Below are 19,362 nucleotides of genomic sequence, written 5' to 3' on the forward strand. Positions count from 1 at the left end.
ATGGGTGTTGAGGGGATGGGAATGTGGATCTGATGGAGGTTGCAGGCAGTTAATATTTAAGGCTAAATTATATTATTCTTTTAAATTTTTGCCAACTTCTGTACATATTACCTTTTGTTATGAATAGACTTGTGAGCATCTGTGGATTTATGATATCCCTTTGTCATACTCCCTCAAGAGCTTGAAGATTGGCTAGGGCTAACTGTGGACAACTGGGCATCCACTGTGGGCTTTCATAAAGGCTTCTGTTTTCAAGCTGTATTAGCACCGGTGAAGAGTTGATTTTTGTGTTCTATTCTTTTACTTTACTGCTTAGTATTGTTTACACTTTATATGAGAGGGATCCATTGCCATCTCTGATTAGCTTTCTAGTGATGACTCCAAAAATAGAAGATATACAGCTATGCGATTGTATTTCATTTGCATTGGGTTCTAGTTCTGGGGAAATTATAAGCTGTCTGCTGAGAGCTTCCTGGTTGTTCTATAGATGAAATATTGTGCACCCAATACAAATAAAGTATTGTATTGTACCTTTATTCAGCTCAACATTGTTTTGCTGTTCCAATATATCTGACTGAGCATGAGTTGAGCTGTGCACAGCGTCAAATATCATGTAATTAATAAACATTTTTAACAACCTCTAGAAGTAGATAATATTATCTAGTTTTCTACCGACCAAAAGGCAGTGTTGTTCTTAGCAGGGTTGTGTTTTGACACGTGAAGGTGAAATTCTCATCATATTCTGGTTATCATTCGGTTGATGCAATGTGGAACAGATTTTGAATTGGACTTGGAATTTATGAACCTGCTGTGGTTCTATTGATGAATATAAATTGTTTCTTTAAAATCTATTTTCTAACCAGCAGTTAAATTTTACAGCACCTAAGGTAGTATCAAGAGGAATCAGTAATGGAGATTATAGCATTCAGGTTTGCGAGGCACTCAGTAGGAAGGCCAAGGAAGGTGTTCATGAATAAATCATCAATGGGGGCAACAGCGGCTACCCCAACTAGCCTGCAGTTCCCTGCTTCATCCAGCCTCTTGCCTCTTCCGCTTCTCATTGTTCCCTTTGACTCCTCGGATGTCAACAGAGTCTCCACTAGCAAGGGAGGGGCTCTGTAAATGCTCCCGACGGAGAAACAAAACTTAGCCTTGAATTCAAGACCAACCTACAGAAAAGGGGAAGAAGGATAAAGCCAGAAAAAAATCAGCAATAAGTAAATTTTTTGCATTGAACCACAAGCACCAACATGATTTTCTGTTGACTTCTTAGGGTTCCTGTCACGGCTGTTTCAATGGGTTTGAAGATATAAAGCCAGAGCTTGGATTTTGAATAAAATATTGGTCTGTGCTTGGATTGCCGGAAATATGGATTTCAAACTTAGAACTTATAGAGGTCTTTTCGACACAACTCAACTCATGATGAAACGAGAAACAAAAAACCAAGCCAGAAGTTGAAAGACAAAGAGGGGCTTCAAATCTTTAACCAGCTTTTGAAATACAAATTTAAACACAAAAAGTAGAACATAGGCTACCTTGCCAGATGCTTGGTGGATGCTGCCTTGAAAGAGCTCTGGAACTATATCAACCCTCAGGAATGGAGGCAATGGCACTCCCAGAAACCTGCTTGTCGCACTCGTCAGCGGTGGAATATACAGTGTTTTCAGGTCAAAACATACGGAAATTTCATCGGTTGATACGTCTGTTGCAGTCCCAATTCCAGTTCCACCTTCTGCATTATATTCAAAATCTGGGTACATGGAAATGCCGAGCTTGCAAGCTCCCAGACTCTGAAATTTAACTATACTGTGGACATCAGTTTTTGGTTGCAGCTGGATTGGACTACGGGGTGTTGCTGTGGAAACAGGTTCCCCTTGTTGGCTTTGGCTGGAAGAAGGGGAAAAGAATGCAACAATTCTAGTTCGAAGCTTTGGTGTCCTCTCAAGAAATTTGCAGGGAATTGGGGGGGTTGAAGGGCTTACTTTACAACCCATTTGATTTTTAGCTTTGCTTTTCTCAAACTCTGCCGAAGGTAATGAAGAATTGGATTTGAATATTTTTTTTGGGCATAAAAGAACATGAGGCTGGTCTGTGTTTGGACCTTATCTGTATCATGATATGATGACTGGCTGGGTTATGGTTCTTCTGTGCAATAGCTGGCTGGAGCTGACAATTGTAAGAAGAAAAATATATTACTCCATTTTTGCCTCATACTCGTTTCTTTAATTTTTTTCAATCAGTCTATTTAACTTGTCCAATTATAACAATTGAATCCTAACAATGTCTCCAAAATTTTGAAAAGTGCCATTGAAACTTAATGTAACATTTCATGAATGACATGGTCGGCTGCTTGCAAGAACTAATGTAGGGACATTCATAGCTTACTAGTCTCTTAAAAAATGGGTAGAGTTTGAGGCTTTTATATTAAAGGTATAAAGTTGTCAATGTTTGATTGGTAAGAATAGAATAAATTTTAAGTTGAATGAAGTGAGTATTTATATGACAAAAATGTAAAATAATAAAGATTAAATCTATTATATTCCATTTTGTTCGTATCCTATGGAAACAATTTTGGAACCTCAATAGGGAATAGAAAGAAGTATGGAATGGGAGGTGGATTACTTCTAATTGTGTATAATCCAGAATATTGAACCCCTAGTTTGAAAAAGTTCAAAACTTAACAATTATCCTAATTTACACAAGTTATGATGATTAATTTGTAATATGATCAATAATCATGAAAGTTTATATGCATGTAGTTGTTTGTTTCTGTGTAATCTCTTTTTAGCTTTCAAGAAAAAAAAAAAGATAACTTGTGTAAATAATACAAGCTACATATTGTTATCTATAAATTCACATGATGAATTAAGGATAGGATGGTAAAGGGTTTTTTTGTTAGTCGTAAGTTTTCATATTTTTTTTTCGATATTAAAAAATTTGTATTAGTACTTCTTAATTAATTTATTTACTCAAAAAATATTATTTTAGTTGTTTTATGCATGTGAGTGTATGCGAAATGTTATTATTGAATAAGAATTTAATTTATGTTTTAATAAATGGTGTGTTTCATGTAGTTTGGATTTAAAATTCCATATCCTTTGGTGATTCTAAGTTATGTATTTTAACTTGATTTGATATTTGATCTCTCTCTCTCTCTCTCTCTCTCTCTCTCTCACACACACACACACACATATATATATATATATATATCTATATATATAATGTGAATATTTAATTTTTTTATAATTTGGTTGTACGATTGATTTTCAATTTAGCTGCTCTAGATTTGAAAATTAAGTAAAACTTTTAAATTCAATAAAATGAAATTTTGTTCAAATTTATATTCCCTTAATCTTTTAAATAGATTGGGTAAACTCAAGGATCTTTGATTTTAATTAACGTAATGTTATTTCTTTGTTTGAAGGGTTGCTTTCATTTGTTGATTTGAAAGTGAAGAGATTTGTAATCTTTCAGCGGAATAAATATCATCATCCAAGACATATACTAAAAGTGGGTTAATATATATTATTATCATCTATAACATATACTAAAAGTGGATTTTGAATCCTTAACTCTTGATGTGCGTCTTTCTGTGTTTTTCGATTCGGGTAGATTTAGATGTGAATTTTGATAACATATAACACAAGATTGTATTGAATTTCTTTAAATTCACATAAATTCAAATTTAAGTCATAAATTCCGTGTTTTCAAACACTACTTAAGCATATCTTAATTGACTCTTGAGGTTATGACAAGTAGCCTTTGTGTGGTTTGAGGTTGAGAACATTGTTTGTAAGGCTCTTAGGTAATTCATGGAAAACTTTAATAGTTGTAAGTGCATTGATATTGTAGTGAAGAACATGGATACAGTGAAAAATTCAAATCATCGCTTCTTATAAGTGAATTTCTACTTAAATGATTGCTTTGAGAAGTCTATAGGTTTCAAGTTAGAGTTGGACTATTATAATATAGTGTGCGTCTCTTATCCTTCCTCTTTATTTTTTTACTCCATTTATATTGTGTGTTCTATTATTTGAATTGATGTGGCTTGATTGAAATTAATTTTAAAATTAAATTTAGTTATGAATACAATTCACATTGGATTGATAGTTATCTGACCAACAATATTTATATTTTATGCTAATGATAAATCATTATTGTAATTTTTAAATTTTAAAAATTAATAGCACTTTCAACATTTTAAATATGATGACAAATTTGGTATGATTTAACAAATAATTGAATGACTTGATTGAAAAATTAAATCTTCAAAATAAAAACAAGGTAGTGCAAATTCAAGAATATAAACTATTATTCATATGTTTGAATCTTCAACTTGAATTTGAGTGGATTAAAAAAAAACTTAATATAAAATCATACTACAATGCAAATCCACACAAATTTAAACTGAATGTTTGAAAAGTAAAATATTTGCTTGTACAACCCTAATGCATAAAAATAAATAAATGAATAAAACAAAATTATTGTATTAGATCACAATAAATACTTCTTTTGACCTAACACCAAAGGTTAAATATTGTATAAATTTATTTATTTATTTATTTTGTTGATCGACTAGGAATCTTATGGAATTAGAGCTACACGAAGGAAGGGAATAGTAGGCCTACCAGAACTCAAGACCTTTAATACGAAAGTCTCAAACTCAAATCATTGTGCCCCTTTGAAGGCCTAAGACTTCAGGGTGTATTTATTTATATATTAGACTTGAGTTGCTTGGCTAAAAACTCTTATCCTACTTATGTAATTGATATTATTTTTATTATAAGTAGTTTTCTATTTATAGTGAATAAATAAATTATGACAAAGCATTATTTATTTCGCAACTTTTTTCTCTTCTATTTATGTTATTAATTTTCATCTATTATCAAAAATAAAATAAAAATAAAGAATTATGTCTATAATTTTTAGTTATTTTTGCATAAAATATTTTACTATCCAAAAACATTTTTTTTTGGATTTAATAATTCATTTATACATAATTTTTAATTAAAATAAAAATAAATTGACCTTGTAAATTTGAAATATTATTAAAAGAACATATCTGTAAAATTGCTTATTTTTTTAAAATAATAAAAAACATTTGAAAATACTTTTACTAATTTGTAATTGTCGTAAAATTATTTTTGTAGTACTAAAAAGTGGGTTTTGAAATATAATAATTAAACTAAATATTTTTTAATTAGTCTTAATTTTGTATTTTTATTTTTAATCATATTTTTATTTTTAAAATGAGGGAGGAAAAGCTTTTATATGATCATATTTTTTTAATTTTTTTTAATTTTATAAATATTAATTGAATATGTTGCTCATTTTGAATTTTAATTTTTTACTTCTTATTTTTTATTTTTTATTTTTATTTATAATTTTTATTTTAAAATTTTTTAACAATTTTACCAAATAGCCCCTTAAGATTTACAGAGAAACGGAAATTTATTATTTTGCGAGTTTGATTATTGATACAAGTTGAAGACTTTTTTTCTTCCCTGGCAATGGTATATATATATATATATATATATATATTTTGGTATGTGACCACGGGAGATACCTTGGTGGTCAACCTAGAGACTGCCTCACTAGAAATTTTCCAAGTCCGGGCTTCCAAAATATTGACTTTGAACAAAATATTGACTTTGAACTTTTAAAAGTCAACACCTCTCCAACCTTAAAATAGAAATTTTCTAGCCCACTTTCTTGAAACTTTCTCGGGAAAGAAGCTTTTTAAAACCGTCATCCATAAGTGAGCGGAGCGGCTGTGAACGTGCACATTTTTCTTTGAGAACAATCAAGTTTGTAGGAGGAGGTTTTTGCGTGTCTGTTTACCAGTGGGCTTAACACAATACAAGGATTTCATTGTTTTTGTTGGCAAAAAGTGAAGTTTGCCATTTGACTTCAGCGGACAGGCAATAATGTTGTCACACTTGGAACTCCAATTTGGAGTGGGTGAGACCCTTCTGTGGCCTTGTTTGGTTACCAAGAAGATGTAGAAAAATAAGATAAAAATCATGGGTTTGGACTTTGGAGTGATGATTCCAAAATCCAAAATTCAAAATCCAATCACCCTCCCTCAGGTAATAATGCTATATATATATACACTTGGAACTCCAATTTGGCCTGAGACCATTCCTTGCCCCTGTTTGGTTACCAAAAAATTGTATAAAAATAAGAGAAAAACGTATTGATTAGAGTTTTAGAGAACTCGGGGTGTACTCTGGGGATCACTTCGATGTTTAAGTTAGATAATTGAAGGTACATATTATAACAGTAAATGAAGAGTGAGTGAGAATAAAATACTTATCTTCTCTTGAAATCTCCTTTATAAAGTGGTGAAGATAGGCTCCTTTTTAGCTTGACATATATGAGTGTGTCATGCTTAGGGGTGTTATGGGTGACTCATCATTATACTTAGAGGGGTTATGGGTGACTCAAGACAGTTATGCAGGATATCAATAGTAGCTCTTATAACCTCATTGGGGGTTATGGATAACCTGAAGGCGATTATACGAGACATCAAATTTTGTTCAATTTTAGTTTCACAACTATCAACCCTTATGACATACCTATCAATTTTGGGTGTATCAGAAATTATGATTCCAAGAATTCAAAACCCGAACCCCCTCTCTCTCTCTCTCTCTCTCTCTCTCTCTCTCAAACAGAATCCCAGATGGGTAAATAATGCTATACACCCTTGGAACCCCATGAGACCCTTCTGTGGCCTTGTTTGATTAGTAAGAAAATGTATAAAACTAAGAGAAAACTAATGGGTTTGGAACAATGATTCCAAGAATCCAAACCCCAATCTCTCTCTCTCTCTCTCTCTCTCTCTCTCTCTCTCTCTCTCTCTCTCTCATAGGGAATCCCATGTAAAGAAGAGGCTTATGGTAGTTTTGGGGGGGGGGGGGGGGTAACTAGACATGAAATGAATGTCCATCTACTTGGAAGGGCCCCGCCCACTAATTCTTATCACGCGTATTGAAATGGAATACCAAGTGTAGGGGCCTTAGAGGCTAATGCAGGTGAATGGTTCCTTCACTCCTCAGACTTTCTTCATCCCATTACATGTAAACATACAAGGGTCCACTTGAATCTTTTGCTCGTCTATCTATCCTAAGTCCTGCTATCATTAATACTGCCTTCCCCAACCTCTTAAATTTTGCTTTCTTGAAAGCTTAGGTTAAGCTCGGAGATTGAATTTAAATTTATGTGTTTGAGGGTATAAATTTTTACATTAAATCTAGATTTAGATAAGTTTAAAGAGAATTTAATGCAATATTTATTTTATTTAAATTCATTTTAGTTTCAATTTAACATTAAAATTTGAATATATATATATATATATATATGTATATATATAAATTTAAAAAAATTCAAATTGAATTTTAAAGAACTAGACAAAATTTCAGGTTGGTCATCAATAATCTTTGGAAATAAAAACTTTTGCTGTGTGTGTGTGTTATGTATGGCAATAAGTGACGCCGGCGTAGTGGCATTGGCATTGGTATCAGGACAGCAGAGTGTTCAGAAAGACGCTGGCATAATGGTTGAGAATAACTCAAAATCTCTCTGATTCAGTAAGCAGAGGAGGGCCACAAAACTCAACCCATCATGACTGAATCAGGTGGTGAAAGGGCCAATCCAGTATTCTTCGAAAAAACTTTCCATAGCAGAAAACTAAACCTGCTTTCGAGTGATTAGAGAAAGTCCAGCTTCAAAAATTCAAAACCATCAAAACTTAACCTACTTTATACACGAGGCAAAGATCTATTAGTTACAATTTGTTATTCTTGCTGCATTAGTAGTAGGCAAACTAAAACTAAATGATATTCAAATCACAAGATATCATTCATCATCACTCATCACACGCCCTATTTGAAGCAAGCCTAAAGCTGACACTGTGCAGAGCACCAGCATTCTCCAACATAAAGGCACAAGAGAAACCTACTTCAACAAGAAGTTAGCTAAAAATTTTTAGATTTGTACATGAATTCTGCACCATGATCCCCCAATAGAATCCTCCAATTCATCTAATTCCATCAGCTCATCCGCATTTCCTAGCATACAAGAGAAGACCTCAGAGAAGGGGCAGTAGGAAGATGCGTGCATGATGCCCAACGGATAACTGACTCAGTCACCATGAGATCGAGCTGATCGACCTCACCAAGGCCAATTGTGCGATTCCTCTTCCCATGGATGCCCAACATCTTAGATCCACTTGTTCCTCCAGTCCTTTTAACCTCAGCACCCTTGGGTTCAATTTCTCGAGCCCCAATGCATAAAGAGCTGTCCGACAACATAAACAGTCTTCCCAAGCTCGAATCTGCAGGGTAAAGCAGAAAATTAGTTTCAAAATAACATTGCACTTTCAGAGGAAAAGTTCAGAAAGTTCAAAATTTAATTACCTCCATGAATTGCCTCTGCTGTTGATATCTTCGCTGCAAAATCCAGTGGCTCATTCCCTTGCTCAGCCACAGGATCAGGGCCAAAGAATGCAAAGCTTGGCATTGAGAGAACAGGGGGAGAGAGTTCCTGGCCATTTGATCCTCCTTCACTTTGGAAAGAAAACCCACCAGATTCTAAGAAAGGCATTGATGGTTCCACCAGGAAGGAAGAAAATGATGACCTGCATGTGAATGAAGGTGATTGGGAATCGCAAATCATCGGTGTACCAATGCCAAAGCTGATGTCCTCATTCCTAGACATGAGTGAGGTTGAGAATGTGCCTCCACCTGAATGTAATTCTCCACAACTTTTTCCATCACGTGTGCAATGTTCCTCAGGAAACAGTGCATGGCCCTGCATCCAGAGGTGATCTGAAAAGGCACAACCAAAAAATCGAGTTCTTAAGAGGAATGTATAAAGATAAGGAATGAGGTGCGCGCGTGCACATGTATAAGATAATTCGGCCATTAGCTCAGTCATATGAAGTTTCTGTGGATTGAACCCATCACGGTGCAAATATGAGATATTATTGAGTTCATTAAATACACAGCATTGTCCATGACCATCTACAAAAAAAAGTACAACTAGAGATGTGGCAAACACAATTGGATTTCTTGATCTGATGTCATTGTCTTGTGCAAAACAACCATGGAAGAGGTTTATCATGAGTGACCTCATGTAGTGCTGTCTATTAAATTCATATTGGTAAGCTTTGAACCCAATTTCTAGTCACAGTCTTTTCTTGTGCACTGTATAATATTACATGCAGCTTGAACTGATATCCTCCTATCTAATTGCGCACACATTTTAGGGATGCTTGCTCTTCAATTTTTTCCCTGCATGGGATGTTGTCAATTGTTCCAATTTCATTTTGTATGCCCCATACAACATCCTCAATCACAATATACCGAATCAAGATCCAAACTAGACTTTTTGATTCTAACGTTATACAAGCTTTTCAAGAAAAGAAACAGTGGATGATCAACCTACCTAGAACCTGCTGAGCTGTGAGCCTTTGTGAGCGATCTGTACAAAGCATTCCCCTAATTAAATTCTTGGCAGATTCAGATATACGATCCCAAGGATCTGACGGGAACTGCAGATCAGCTGCCCTAACAGCATCAAAGATCCGAGACTTGGTCTTCCCCCAAAATGGTGGCATCCCACTCAGAAGAATATAAAGAATAACCCCCGCACTCCACACATCAGCAGCCTGGTTATAGCCCCCAGCCAATACCTCAGGAGCTATATAAAATGGACTCCCAACAGTCCCATGTAAACTCTGTCCTGTTTAAAGAGAGTCCAAACAGTATTAAAATTAAGTAATTCAGACTTTAAAATTATCAAACAAGACTACAAATCCATCAATCAGAAGAGGTGAACGAAGAATCACTTGACTCTACCAGGTTTGATGTATGTTGCCAGTCCAAAATCAGCCAATTTGATTGGAGATGAGGAGGCTTTTGTAGCCAACAGGATGTTTTCCGGTTTCAAGTCTCTATGAACAACACCATTGTCGTGACAATACATCACCACTTGCATCAAATGCCTGAAAAGAACCCGAGCCTCCGACTCATAGAATCTCCCGTGCTTCTCCAACTGGTCAAAAAGCTCCCCTCCAGCACACAGCTCCATCACCAAATGAACATAATCTTCCTCCTCATAAACCGCTTTGAGATCTACTACGTTTGGATGCCCAGATAACCTAGTCATTATTTCAATCTCAAGCTTCACACTCTGCACATCATCTAGGGTCACCAATCTATCTTTAGCAATTGATTTGCATGCCAATACTTCTCCTGTAAATTTATCAGAGCATTCCCTGATAATTCCAAACTGCCCCCAACCCAACTGCTCTCCAAGAACATACCGATCTTTTAAATTTGAAGTCTGGTTCGAGTCCAAAATGGTTTCATTCAAGCTCGCAACTCTGTAACAATTGCATGGGTGGATCAATGATTTGCTGCTGCTGCTGTTGCTCTTGGCAACAGCCATACCAAATTTTCGAAACCCAGTTGATCCGAGAGCACACACCGATCAATCAAGACCCCAGGTAAGGATTTTCTGGCCTCTGACAATTTCTAATTTCTCTTATCCAAAACCCTTTTCTAATAAATGGGAACAAGATGTTCTAAAGTCAATTTTTTGATTTGTTTTTCTTGCGTCAGGTCAATTTACTGAAAGAAGCTTCGCATGGCTAGTAGTTGAACGCTGACATCGACACCAGTCGTGAAGCATACGATGAATCCGTACTATAGGGTTACTTGACCACAAACGCTGGAACAAGAAGTCTCGAGCCCCAACCAAGCCGAGAATTTCCTCAATCCCATCTGCTGATCTGAAACATAATCAAAATGTTCACACTCAGGCGGATTTCAAATATTCAGAATTTAATTAGAATAGCAGCAGAAACAATGACTTCAGACGAATTTTCTAAAACATCATAGCTGCAAAAAAATTATTCGAACGACCAAGAAAGCTTCAAATAAAGTCAATTACAGGACTCAAGTTAAACATACAAACACAATCACCTTTGTTCCACCAAAATCTCACAAGAGTAGGGGGAAAAAGTGGCAAATTTGAAGTTTAAAAAAGGAAAATCTTTGTGGAAACGATCCACGGAATCACAAACCCTACTCGTCCCAAATCCCAAAACAACAGGAATAACCTAGATCATCTCCAAACGAGAAAACCACAGATGCCAATTAGCTGAAAAACCCTACACAAGCAAACATTGAACAATTTCAAGACAAACCCACCAGAGATTTGGCTGAAACAACGCGACCCAGATCCAAATCTTTCAGCAAAACAGATTATAAGGTCAACATGTAAAACCCTACATTCCCACAAGCACAGAAAGAGAGAGAGACCTGGAGTTGGGGAGAGAGAGAGAGAGAGGAGAGGTTTGGACTGCGGAGGAGGAAGAGGGGGCCAAGGTAGAAGAAGGCCGTTGGGGGACGGCGGGGCAGGTCCTCCTCCTCCAGAGACCTGTGGGCTCTGCTGGTCTCCCACAGCAGCACACCACTCCTTAATCAGAATGCTGGGCTGTAGGGGGTTTGGTTTGGTTGCTTCTGGTTTTTCAAAATAAAAGCTCCCTCGGACATCAATTCCCGCAAGCTCAAAAACAATTTCTATTTTTAGTTTGTTTTCTGTTTATTCTAGTACGCCTTGCAGAACGGCTACTCGCTTTGAAGCCCTGCCCCCACGCGCTCTCCAACAAGATATTCCCTTTATTGGTTTTTTCTTTTTTTGTCTTTTTCCATTTTTATTAAATACTACCAAAGCCTTCTTTTCTTTTTATTATTTAGTATTTTTTTTTTAAAGAAGCAACACCAATAGCACAAAGCTGGTAGGCTGCATTTACTTTCACAATTGAAAATTTAATCTAATTTTATTTTATTTTGTTTTTAAAGATAAGGATAAGAGTGTGACATTCCAAATAACATTCCCATCCCAAATTCCCAACTCTACCTCAAAATCTCTCGTTCTATTTTCTAAAATTTGGAACTAGTGTAAAAAATCAAATGCACAACAAAATAAGCAATCACACTAGTGCAATATCAAACAGTGAATAATATAAAATTGACAATTACATTGACTGTAATGAAAATAATAAAAATAACACAAGGAATTACGTGGTTCGGTAATACCTACATCCACGAGAGTGCAATCGGCAAAGATTCTTACTATCTTATGTCAAGGACACGAACAACCTTACAAATACATCAAAAACAATGTATATATAACGTTTTCAAAAGCTTTCCCTCCAAACCTCAACCAACTTAATGTCCCTTTATTCAAAATTTGAAAAAAAAAAATGCTAGGTTACGAGCCAAACCGTCGATGGTTTGAAGCATACCGTCAACAGTTTTAGGCAGAGAGCAAAACTAAGAAATTATGGGCCAAACCATCGTCAGTTTCCTTTACTATACCCCAACATCTTGATTTTCTACCATGTTTTCTCCTTATATATGCATTCCACTCAATATATGAGCCACATATGTAAGGACTCGACCTGAGAAATGTGGATTAAACAAATACGAAAAGGGGAAGGAATTTAAAAATGTGAAAACAGTAGGGATCGTCGACGAGGCTCCTTCTCTTGTCGACGAAGTCTCTTATGGGGCTCGTCGACGAGGCCAACTCTGTCGTCGACGAACGTCCTTCTTCTGCTCATCGACGAGCGCTCCACTTCGTCGATAAGTATGGTCAGGTCAACTAAATTATAAATATCTTATTCATTGCTTCATGGTTAAGAAACTCAAAATCCTCTCTCTCTCTCTCTAGGATCTCGAGCCGTTTATTACCCGAATCAATAATCCGACGTCACTACGTGGATCAGGGGCAAAACCTCTACGATTGTAGCAGATCGGATCTTCATTTTAAGGAATCCCGGGTTTAATCCCAAAATTAAGATAGGGGTCTAAGTTCATTTTTGGTTTGGCAGATCTATAGTAAATAAAATTTTGTTGAAGTATTGTTCTTTGGTTTTTAGGTTTTGGGAACTCGGTTCACTATTTTGGAGTCGTATAGTTTGTGTTTCAATGTTCGAGGAAAGGTAAGGGGATTTTTTTACATCAGTATTTTTGTTTTTAGAAAACTAAACCGCTAAAAAGTTAGCTTATGTTTATATATACGATATGACTGCTTATTTGCAAAGTTTCACAAGGTAAAAATGTCGGTTTTACAATTTTATGGTTTTGGTAAAAAGTCGGGTTTTGGCATATGATCTCCAAACTTTTCAAAACTTCTTTATTTGTATTAAACTTAACGTAGGAGATGCTTGGAACCCTTGTTTTTTGTTTAAATAATGTTTTTCGAACTATATACTATGTATGATCTGTTTTTACCCAAATGAGTATGACAAATGTTATGGAATGGAATATGTGGAACTGATTAATACATATATGAACTATGGGAACTGAAGTTCCAAATTGTCATTAGAAAATGTGGAAAACAGGTGCCGGTTAGATACCGAGCTCTATATATGAAAAAGGGCTAAACCGAGAGTGTGTGTGCCGGTTGAAACCATAGTATGAATGAATGAGTTTGTGAAAATACTGGAACTGTACAGGTGATTTATGAATTGGAAACAAGTTAATTTGTCTTATTATAAATTGTATATATGATATTGGGACCGTAGTTTGTTACTATGAGAGCCTTAAAAAGCTCAATATTATATGAAGCCTTAAAAAGTTTAAGCGCGGTACCGTTGCTATAATTCAGGCACAGTGCAACCACACATCTGTTTTTCAATGTGGGTACAGAGATAGTTGACTGGGTAGGTGTGGCCACTGGTGGATTAGATTCAGTCGGACTATAACATGTATAATGCCTGACAGTGCCTGCACAAGGTAGGGCTGGTTCAGGTCTTATGATCGCACAACCCGCGCCAAGGGGTAGTGTTGGCATTAGTTATGATTGTTTCTAAGCTAGACGGTATTCTAAATATGCATATACATGATTTAAAGACAAAACGGGCAAAGTCACAGGTTTGAGTACCGGGCGAAGGGATTGTACAATGTATGGGCCTATACCCTACCCTAACCTCGGAAACTCTCGCTTGTTATGCTGCTAAACTCTTTATTATAGGAACTATATCTATATATATCTCCTATATTACAGGATTGAGAATGCTTTAAATATGTAATTACTTTCTACTAGTTTAAACACATGTTGTCACACACTGATGTAATATCTTCCACCTTACTGAGAAGTGTCTCACCCCAACATACAACCTTTGTTTCAGGTCTTGCAGGGCACATGTCTTAGTTGCTAGAGGGACTTGGAGCGTAGTTGTAACGACCCAGCCCTTTATACGGACCCAGGTGTCACTCATTTATACCAAAATACCTGTACCTGTTCAAGATACATAGACAACCCGCCCTAAATAGGGACCTATGGGTGTAAACCATACATAATTACAAAGTAAATGTCGCAAAAAAACATAACCATTCATTGAGATTCCTACTAGACTTATACTAGAACTTACTAATACATCCACAAGTATATAAATCCAGACATAGGATAAATCCTATTATTACAATCCTCCAGAAAAGACTTTCGTCTAAGTATAATACATGATTCAAATAAGCTAAACCAAAATACAATCTGTAACGATCTGCTTAATTTCCATGTTTTTATTTTATTTTATATTATGACATTCTACATGCTCTGATACCATACTGGGGTAAACCCAATCATTAGCCTAAGCAGCGAGAAGCATAAATCAAATAAACATATCCATATATAATTATATACAATACTAGAGTGCTAACAGGTTTCCCAAAATATAATATATCACTGTTCCCAAAATATCCTCGACTAGTGAGGGCTATACAAAAACACTCTCAAAAATATACTCACTCTCTACTGACAGGGCAGTACTGTGGCCCCTCTATCTGCGAGCCTAGTCTGCTCGCCTACCTGGATCACCTGAAAAATGATTCAACACTGGGATGAGCCAACGCTCAGTAAGACAAAATATGCTATTACTAGTGTGTGAAAAATGAGCTACAATATTATGAAAATCTGTTTTCATAAAATCATGTATAACTGAATAAGTAAATACAGTACAAGTGATAAAATCCACCACCCTTTCCATGTTGTTTAACATAACAGTATTGTAGGTTACTATTCAAAATACTTCTAGTGTACATAAGTATGTTCCCTATTTCTGTAAATCTGTATATACGTAATAGTAACTGAAAACTTTTCCTGTGGACAACTATGTGTCATGATTTAACCCCTTATGACAGGGTTGTGTGGCCCGTAGGCGGGATCTACACTAGCTGGCCGACCAGGGTAAATCACTATACTCCATCGGTCTAATCTGCCCACCTCAACCCATATCTGATGGGGAGCTTGTCCACATCAAGGGCCTAGATGATCAACCTACTACCACGTATTATCTAAATAGGTGGTTGCACTCATAACATAAATATTTGTAGCAACGGTACCGTGCTCTACTGTATGGTCCAACAGGGTCTGATACTATATAATATATCTCTATATACAACTATCTGATTTACCATTGAAATAACTGTAATAACCATGATACTGAATAAACTGTAACTGTAATCCATACGTGATAGTATTGAGAATTGTATAATCATAACACTAAAAACTGCATAATCATAGAACTAAAATTCATATAATCATGGTACTGAGATTCGTATAATCATGGTACTAGAATTCGTAAAATCATGGTATTGAAATTCGTAAAACATATCTCCGTACTAGATTCATATTCTCAAGCCACACCATACTTTAATACATAATTTTCATAATTTAATAAACTGTATAATATTTTAAAATTACCTAGCATAGCATATTTCCCTTACCTGTCTACTGGAAAGCCCCTATGGTATACTGGCCTAACACCCGCAGGGCTCTACACTCAACACCCTGAAAATCATAAATCTCAGAACAAAACATCACTATTTCTACGTCTATAGCATTTCCTACAACTGTCCGAAAGTCAAATTCTAAATAAAAGGTCTTACCCTAGATTTGAGATGAATTCCAACTTCGTTTCACCAATGATCCGCTCCGGCAGATTTGCAGAGAACTTCGCCAAGAGCGTCGTGGTGGCTTCGGATCGTCGATCCAGCAACTAGAGGGGTCGAAATCGAAGAGAGAAGGGAGAGAGACCGTGGAAGAGAGAAAGGAGAGAGAGAGAGAGAGAGCACTGAAAATATGATAAAAATATGAGCTTTCACTATTTATAGGGTCAGATTCGTCGACGAGATACGTCACCTCGTCGATGAGTTCTTCAGTAAATTCATCGACGAACCTTACCCTTCGTCGACAAAATTCAGAGTAGCCCAAATCCTTCTCTCGGTATTTTCTCGTCGACGAGATCCTGAAGACCTTCGTCGAAGAAGCCTACTACCTCCTTCTATTTCTATTTCCATTTCTCTCCCTCATTATTATTTAAATACTATTATTCTTCGGGTCACTACATTCTCCCCTCCTTATAAAATTTCTTCCTTGAAATTTACTATCTATATCTTTATCTATACTCTCCATCATTCAGTAAAGGAAAAAAGTCTACTTATTTTATGACCTGCCCTCACTTATGGCGGAGGAATACCGTGGTTAAATAAGTAGTTTTGGGAGATTACAACCATAAAAGAAAATTTCTCCAAAACCAAAATACTACCTAACCTATGTTCTACATTACAATTACACTAGACTCAACAAAATAAAATTACCATCTTAGCATATACATTAATACTATAATTCATCGAATAAATGGGGGTATTTCCATCTGATTTCACCTTCAAGCTCCCATGAGGTTTCTTCAATTGCGTGGTTTCTCCATAGAACTTTTATTAGTGGTATCCTTTTGTTGCGCAATTCTTGTTCTTTTCTATCTAAAATTTGTACTGGAGCTTCTTCATATGCTAAAGCCTCATTGACTTCCAGTTCCGTATGGCTGATGATATGGGAAGGATTTCAGACGTATTTCCTTAACATAGAAACATGAAATATGTCATGAACTCAAAATAGAGATGGCGGTAAAGCTAGCCGATAGGCTACTGACCCAATCTTCTCAAGTATCTCAAATGGGCCAATAAACCTATGGCTCAACTTACACTTCTTCCCAAATCTCAAGATCCCCTTCAGTGGAGTTATTCTCAGAAATACATGATCACCCACTTCAAATTCTAGTTTCCGGCGGCGAGTATTTGCATAGCTTTTCTGCCGATTCTGTGTTGCACTAATCCTATCTCGAAAAAGTCAGACTTTATCACACGTTTGCTAAATTATTTCTGGACCCAAAACTCGCCTTTCACCTACTTCATCCTAGAAAAGAGGAGATCGGCATCTCCTACCATATAATGCCTCGTAGGGTGCCATGTCGATACTAGTCTGATAACTGTTATTATAAGCAAATTCAACTAGCGGCAAAAATTGAATCTAGCTACCTCCAAAGTCTAGCACATAGGCACAAAGCATATCTTCTAATACCTAAATTGTTCTCTCAGTCTGACCATCGGTCTGAGGGTGGAAAGCGGTGCTAAATGCTGGCTGAGTCCCCAATGCCTCTTGCAAACTCCTTCAGAACTGTGATGTAAAACGTGGATCATGGTCCGAGACTATGGATACCGGCACTCCGTGGGGTCGAACAATCTCCTATATATATATCTCTACTAATCAGTTCATAGGGTAGCTAATTTTAATAGGCAAAAAGTGCACTGTCTTCGTAAATCTATCTACTATTACCCAGATGACATTCTGACCATGTGGCGCCGGTGGCAGGCCAGTAACAAAATCCATGGATACATGGTCTCACTTCCACTCAGGAATGAATAATGGCTGCAATTGACCAGCCGATCTCTAGTGCTTAGCCTTAACCTACTGGCACGTCAAACACTGCTGCACAAATTCTGCTATTTCTCTCTTCATGCCACTCCACCAGAAATAATCTCGTAGATCCCTATACATTTTCATACTGCCAAGATGAATAGTGTATAGAGATCTGTGTGCCTCCTCTAGAATTGTCCTCCTGATGCTGTCATCTACAGGCACACACAATTTGGTGCAAAATCTCAAAGCCCCATCATCAAAAATGTTGAATTCTTCCCCCTGACCATCTTGTACTTTGGCAATTACTTCTGCTAATTCCGGATTATCCCTCTGAGCTACTTTCATCTTTTCATATAATGTGGGCTGTACGACCAAACTCTCAATAAGCTCTTGAGGATCATCTTCCACTAATTCCACACTGAGTCTTTCTAAGTCCATCTAAATCGGATGCTAAACTACTGCTGCTAGTTGTGCTGTGTCTCCTGATTTACGGCTTAATGCAAACATTTGCTTTACCTGGGTGATAACTGATGGTGCAGTCGTAATCCTTAATGAGTTCCAACCACCTTCTCTGCCTCATATTCAACTCTTTCTGTGTGAAGAAATACTTTAGGCTTTTATGATCAAAAAATATCTCACACCTCTCACCATATAAATAATGCCTCCAAATCTTTAGTGCATGTACAACCGCAGCCGATTCCAGATCATGAGTAAGATAGTTCTTTTCATATTCTTTCAATTGTATGGATGCATACACCACCACTCTACCATGCTGCATCAGTACACAACCAAGCTCTTTCAATGACGCATCACTGTAGATAACATAACCATCACCTCTCGATGGAATCGTCAGTACTGGTGCAGTGACGAGCTGCTGCTTTAATTTCTGGAAGCTCTACTCACATTCTTTATCCCACACAAATCTGGCATTTTTCCTAGTCAATCGTGTGAGTGGTCCTAACCAAGCCGAAAACCCCTCAACAAAATGACGGTAATAACCTACCAGTCCTAAGAAACTCCTAACTTCTTGCACATTCCTCGGCCTAGCCCAACTTACCACCGCATCGATCTTACTGGGATCCGTTGAAATACCGTCCCCTGAGATCACGTGGCCAAAAAATGCTACCTTCTCAAGCCAGAACTCATACTTGCTAAACTTGGCATAAAGCTTCTCCTCCCTAAGAGTCTGTAACACCTGCCCCAAATGCACCTCATGCTCCTCAAAACTCTTCGAGTACACCAGTATATCATCAATGAAAACTACTACAAACTAATCTAGATACTGGTGAAAAAATCTATTCACCAAATCCATGAACACGACTGGGGCATTCGTCAAACCAAAAGGCATAACGAGGAATTCGTAGTGCCTATACCTAGTCCTGAAGGCTGTCTTCACGACGTCCTCTGTTTTTACTCTCACTTGATGATACCCGGATCTGAGATTAATCTTGTAATATACCCATGTACTCTAGAGCTGATCAAACAAATCGTCTATATGAGGTAGAGGATATTTATTCTTAATGGTAACCTTGTTGATTGCTCTGTAGTCCATACACATCCCCAAAGACCCGTCTTTCTTCTTTACGAACA

At 36.6% G+C, this 19,362-nt stretch overlaps 2 protein-coding genes across 3 annotated transcripts; both read right to left on the reverse strand.

The window, feature by feature from the left end:
- Nucleotides 1–796: 796 nt before the first annotated feature.
- Nucleotides 797–2,039, reverse strand: LOC131146790 (uncharacterized). The gene is made up of 2 exons (XM_058096576.1): nt 1,536–2,039; nt 797–1,169 (listed from the first exon to the last, which is right to left on the reverse strand). The coding sequence occupies exons 1-2, from the start codon at nt 1,992–1,994 to the stop codon at nt 894–896; spliced, it is 735 nt and encodes a 244-aa protein (XP_057952559.1). The 5' UTR covers nt 1,995–2,039; the 3' UTR covers nt 797–893.
- A 5,694-nt stretch (nt 2,040–7,733) lies between these two features.
- LOC131146532 (calcium-dependent protein kinase 26-like) lies at nt 7,734–11,657 on the reverse strand. Of its 2 annotated transcripts, none has more exons than XM_058096169.1 (5): nt 11,328–11,657; nt 9,861–10,795; nt 9,448–9,744; nt 8,418–8,828; nt 7,734–8,335 (listed from the first exon to the last, which is right to left on the reverse strand). In XM_058096169.1, the coding sequence occupies exons 2-5, from the start codon at nt 10,450–10,452 to the stop codon at nt 8,070–8,072; spliced, it is 1,566 nt and encodes a 521-aa protein (XP_057952152.1). In that variant the 5' UTR covers nt 10,453–10,795; nt 11,328–11,657; the 3' UTR covers nt 7,734–8,069. The 2 variants fall into 2 exon arrangements, with proteins under 2 accessions (XP_057952152.1, XP_057952151.1); XM_058096168.1 differs by having other exon boundaries at nt 11,217–11,580.
- Between the last annotated feature and the right edge of the window lie 7,705 nt (nt 11,658–19,362).

Source organism: Malania oleifera, chromosome 13, assembly GCF_029873635.1.
Source record: "Malania oleifera isolate guangnan ecotype guangnan chromosome 13, ASM2987363v1, whole genome shotgun sequence".
Taxonomy (NCBI): domain Eukaryota; kingdom Viridiplantae; phylum Streptophyta; class Magnoliopsida; order Santalales; family Ximeniaceae; genus Malania; species Malania oleifera.

Excerpts from the sequence above, each read along its gene's own strand:
- LOC131146790 (XM_058096576.1), bottom strand. The coding sequence starts at position 1,994 with ATGGGTTGTAAAGTAAGCCCTTCAACCCCCCCAATTCCCTGCAAATTT. Across the intron at positions 1,170-1,535 it reads TCCACCAAGCATCTGGCAAG|GTTGGTCTTGAATTCAAGGC; the intron begins GTAGCCTATGTT and ends CCTTTTCTGTAG.
- LOC131146532 (XM_058096169.1), bottom strand. The coding sequence starts at position 10,452 with ATGGCTGTTGCCAAGAGCAACAGCAGCAGCAGCAAATCATTGATCCAC. Across the intron at positions 8,829-9,447 it reads CACAGCTCAGCAGGTTCTAG|ATCACCTCTGGATGCAGGGC; the intron begins GTAGGTTGATCA and ends GTGCCTTTTCAG. Across the intron at positions 8,336-8,417 it reads AGCAGAGGCAATTCATGGAG|ATTCGAGCTTGGGAAGACTG; the intron begins GTAATTAAATTT and ends TTTACCCTGCAG.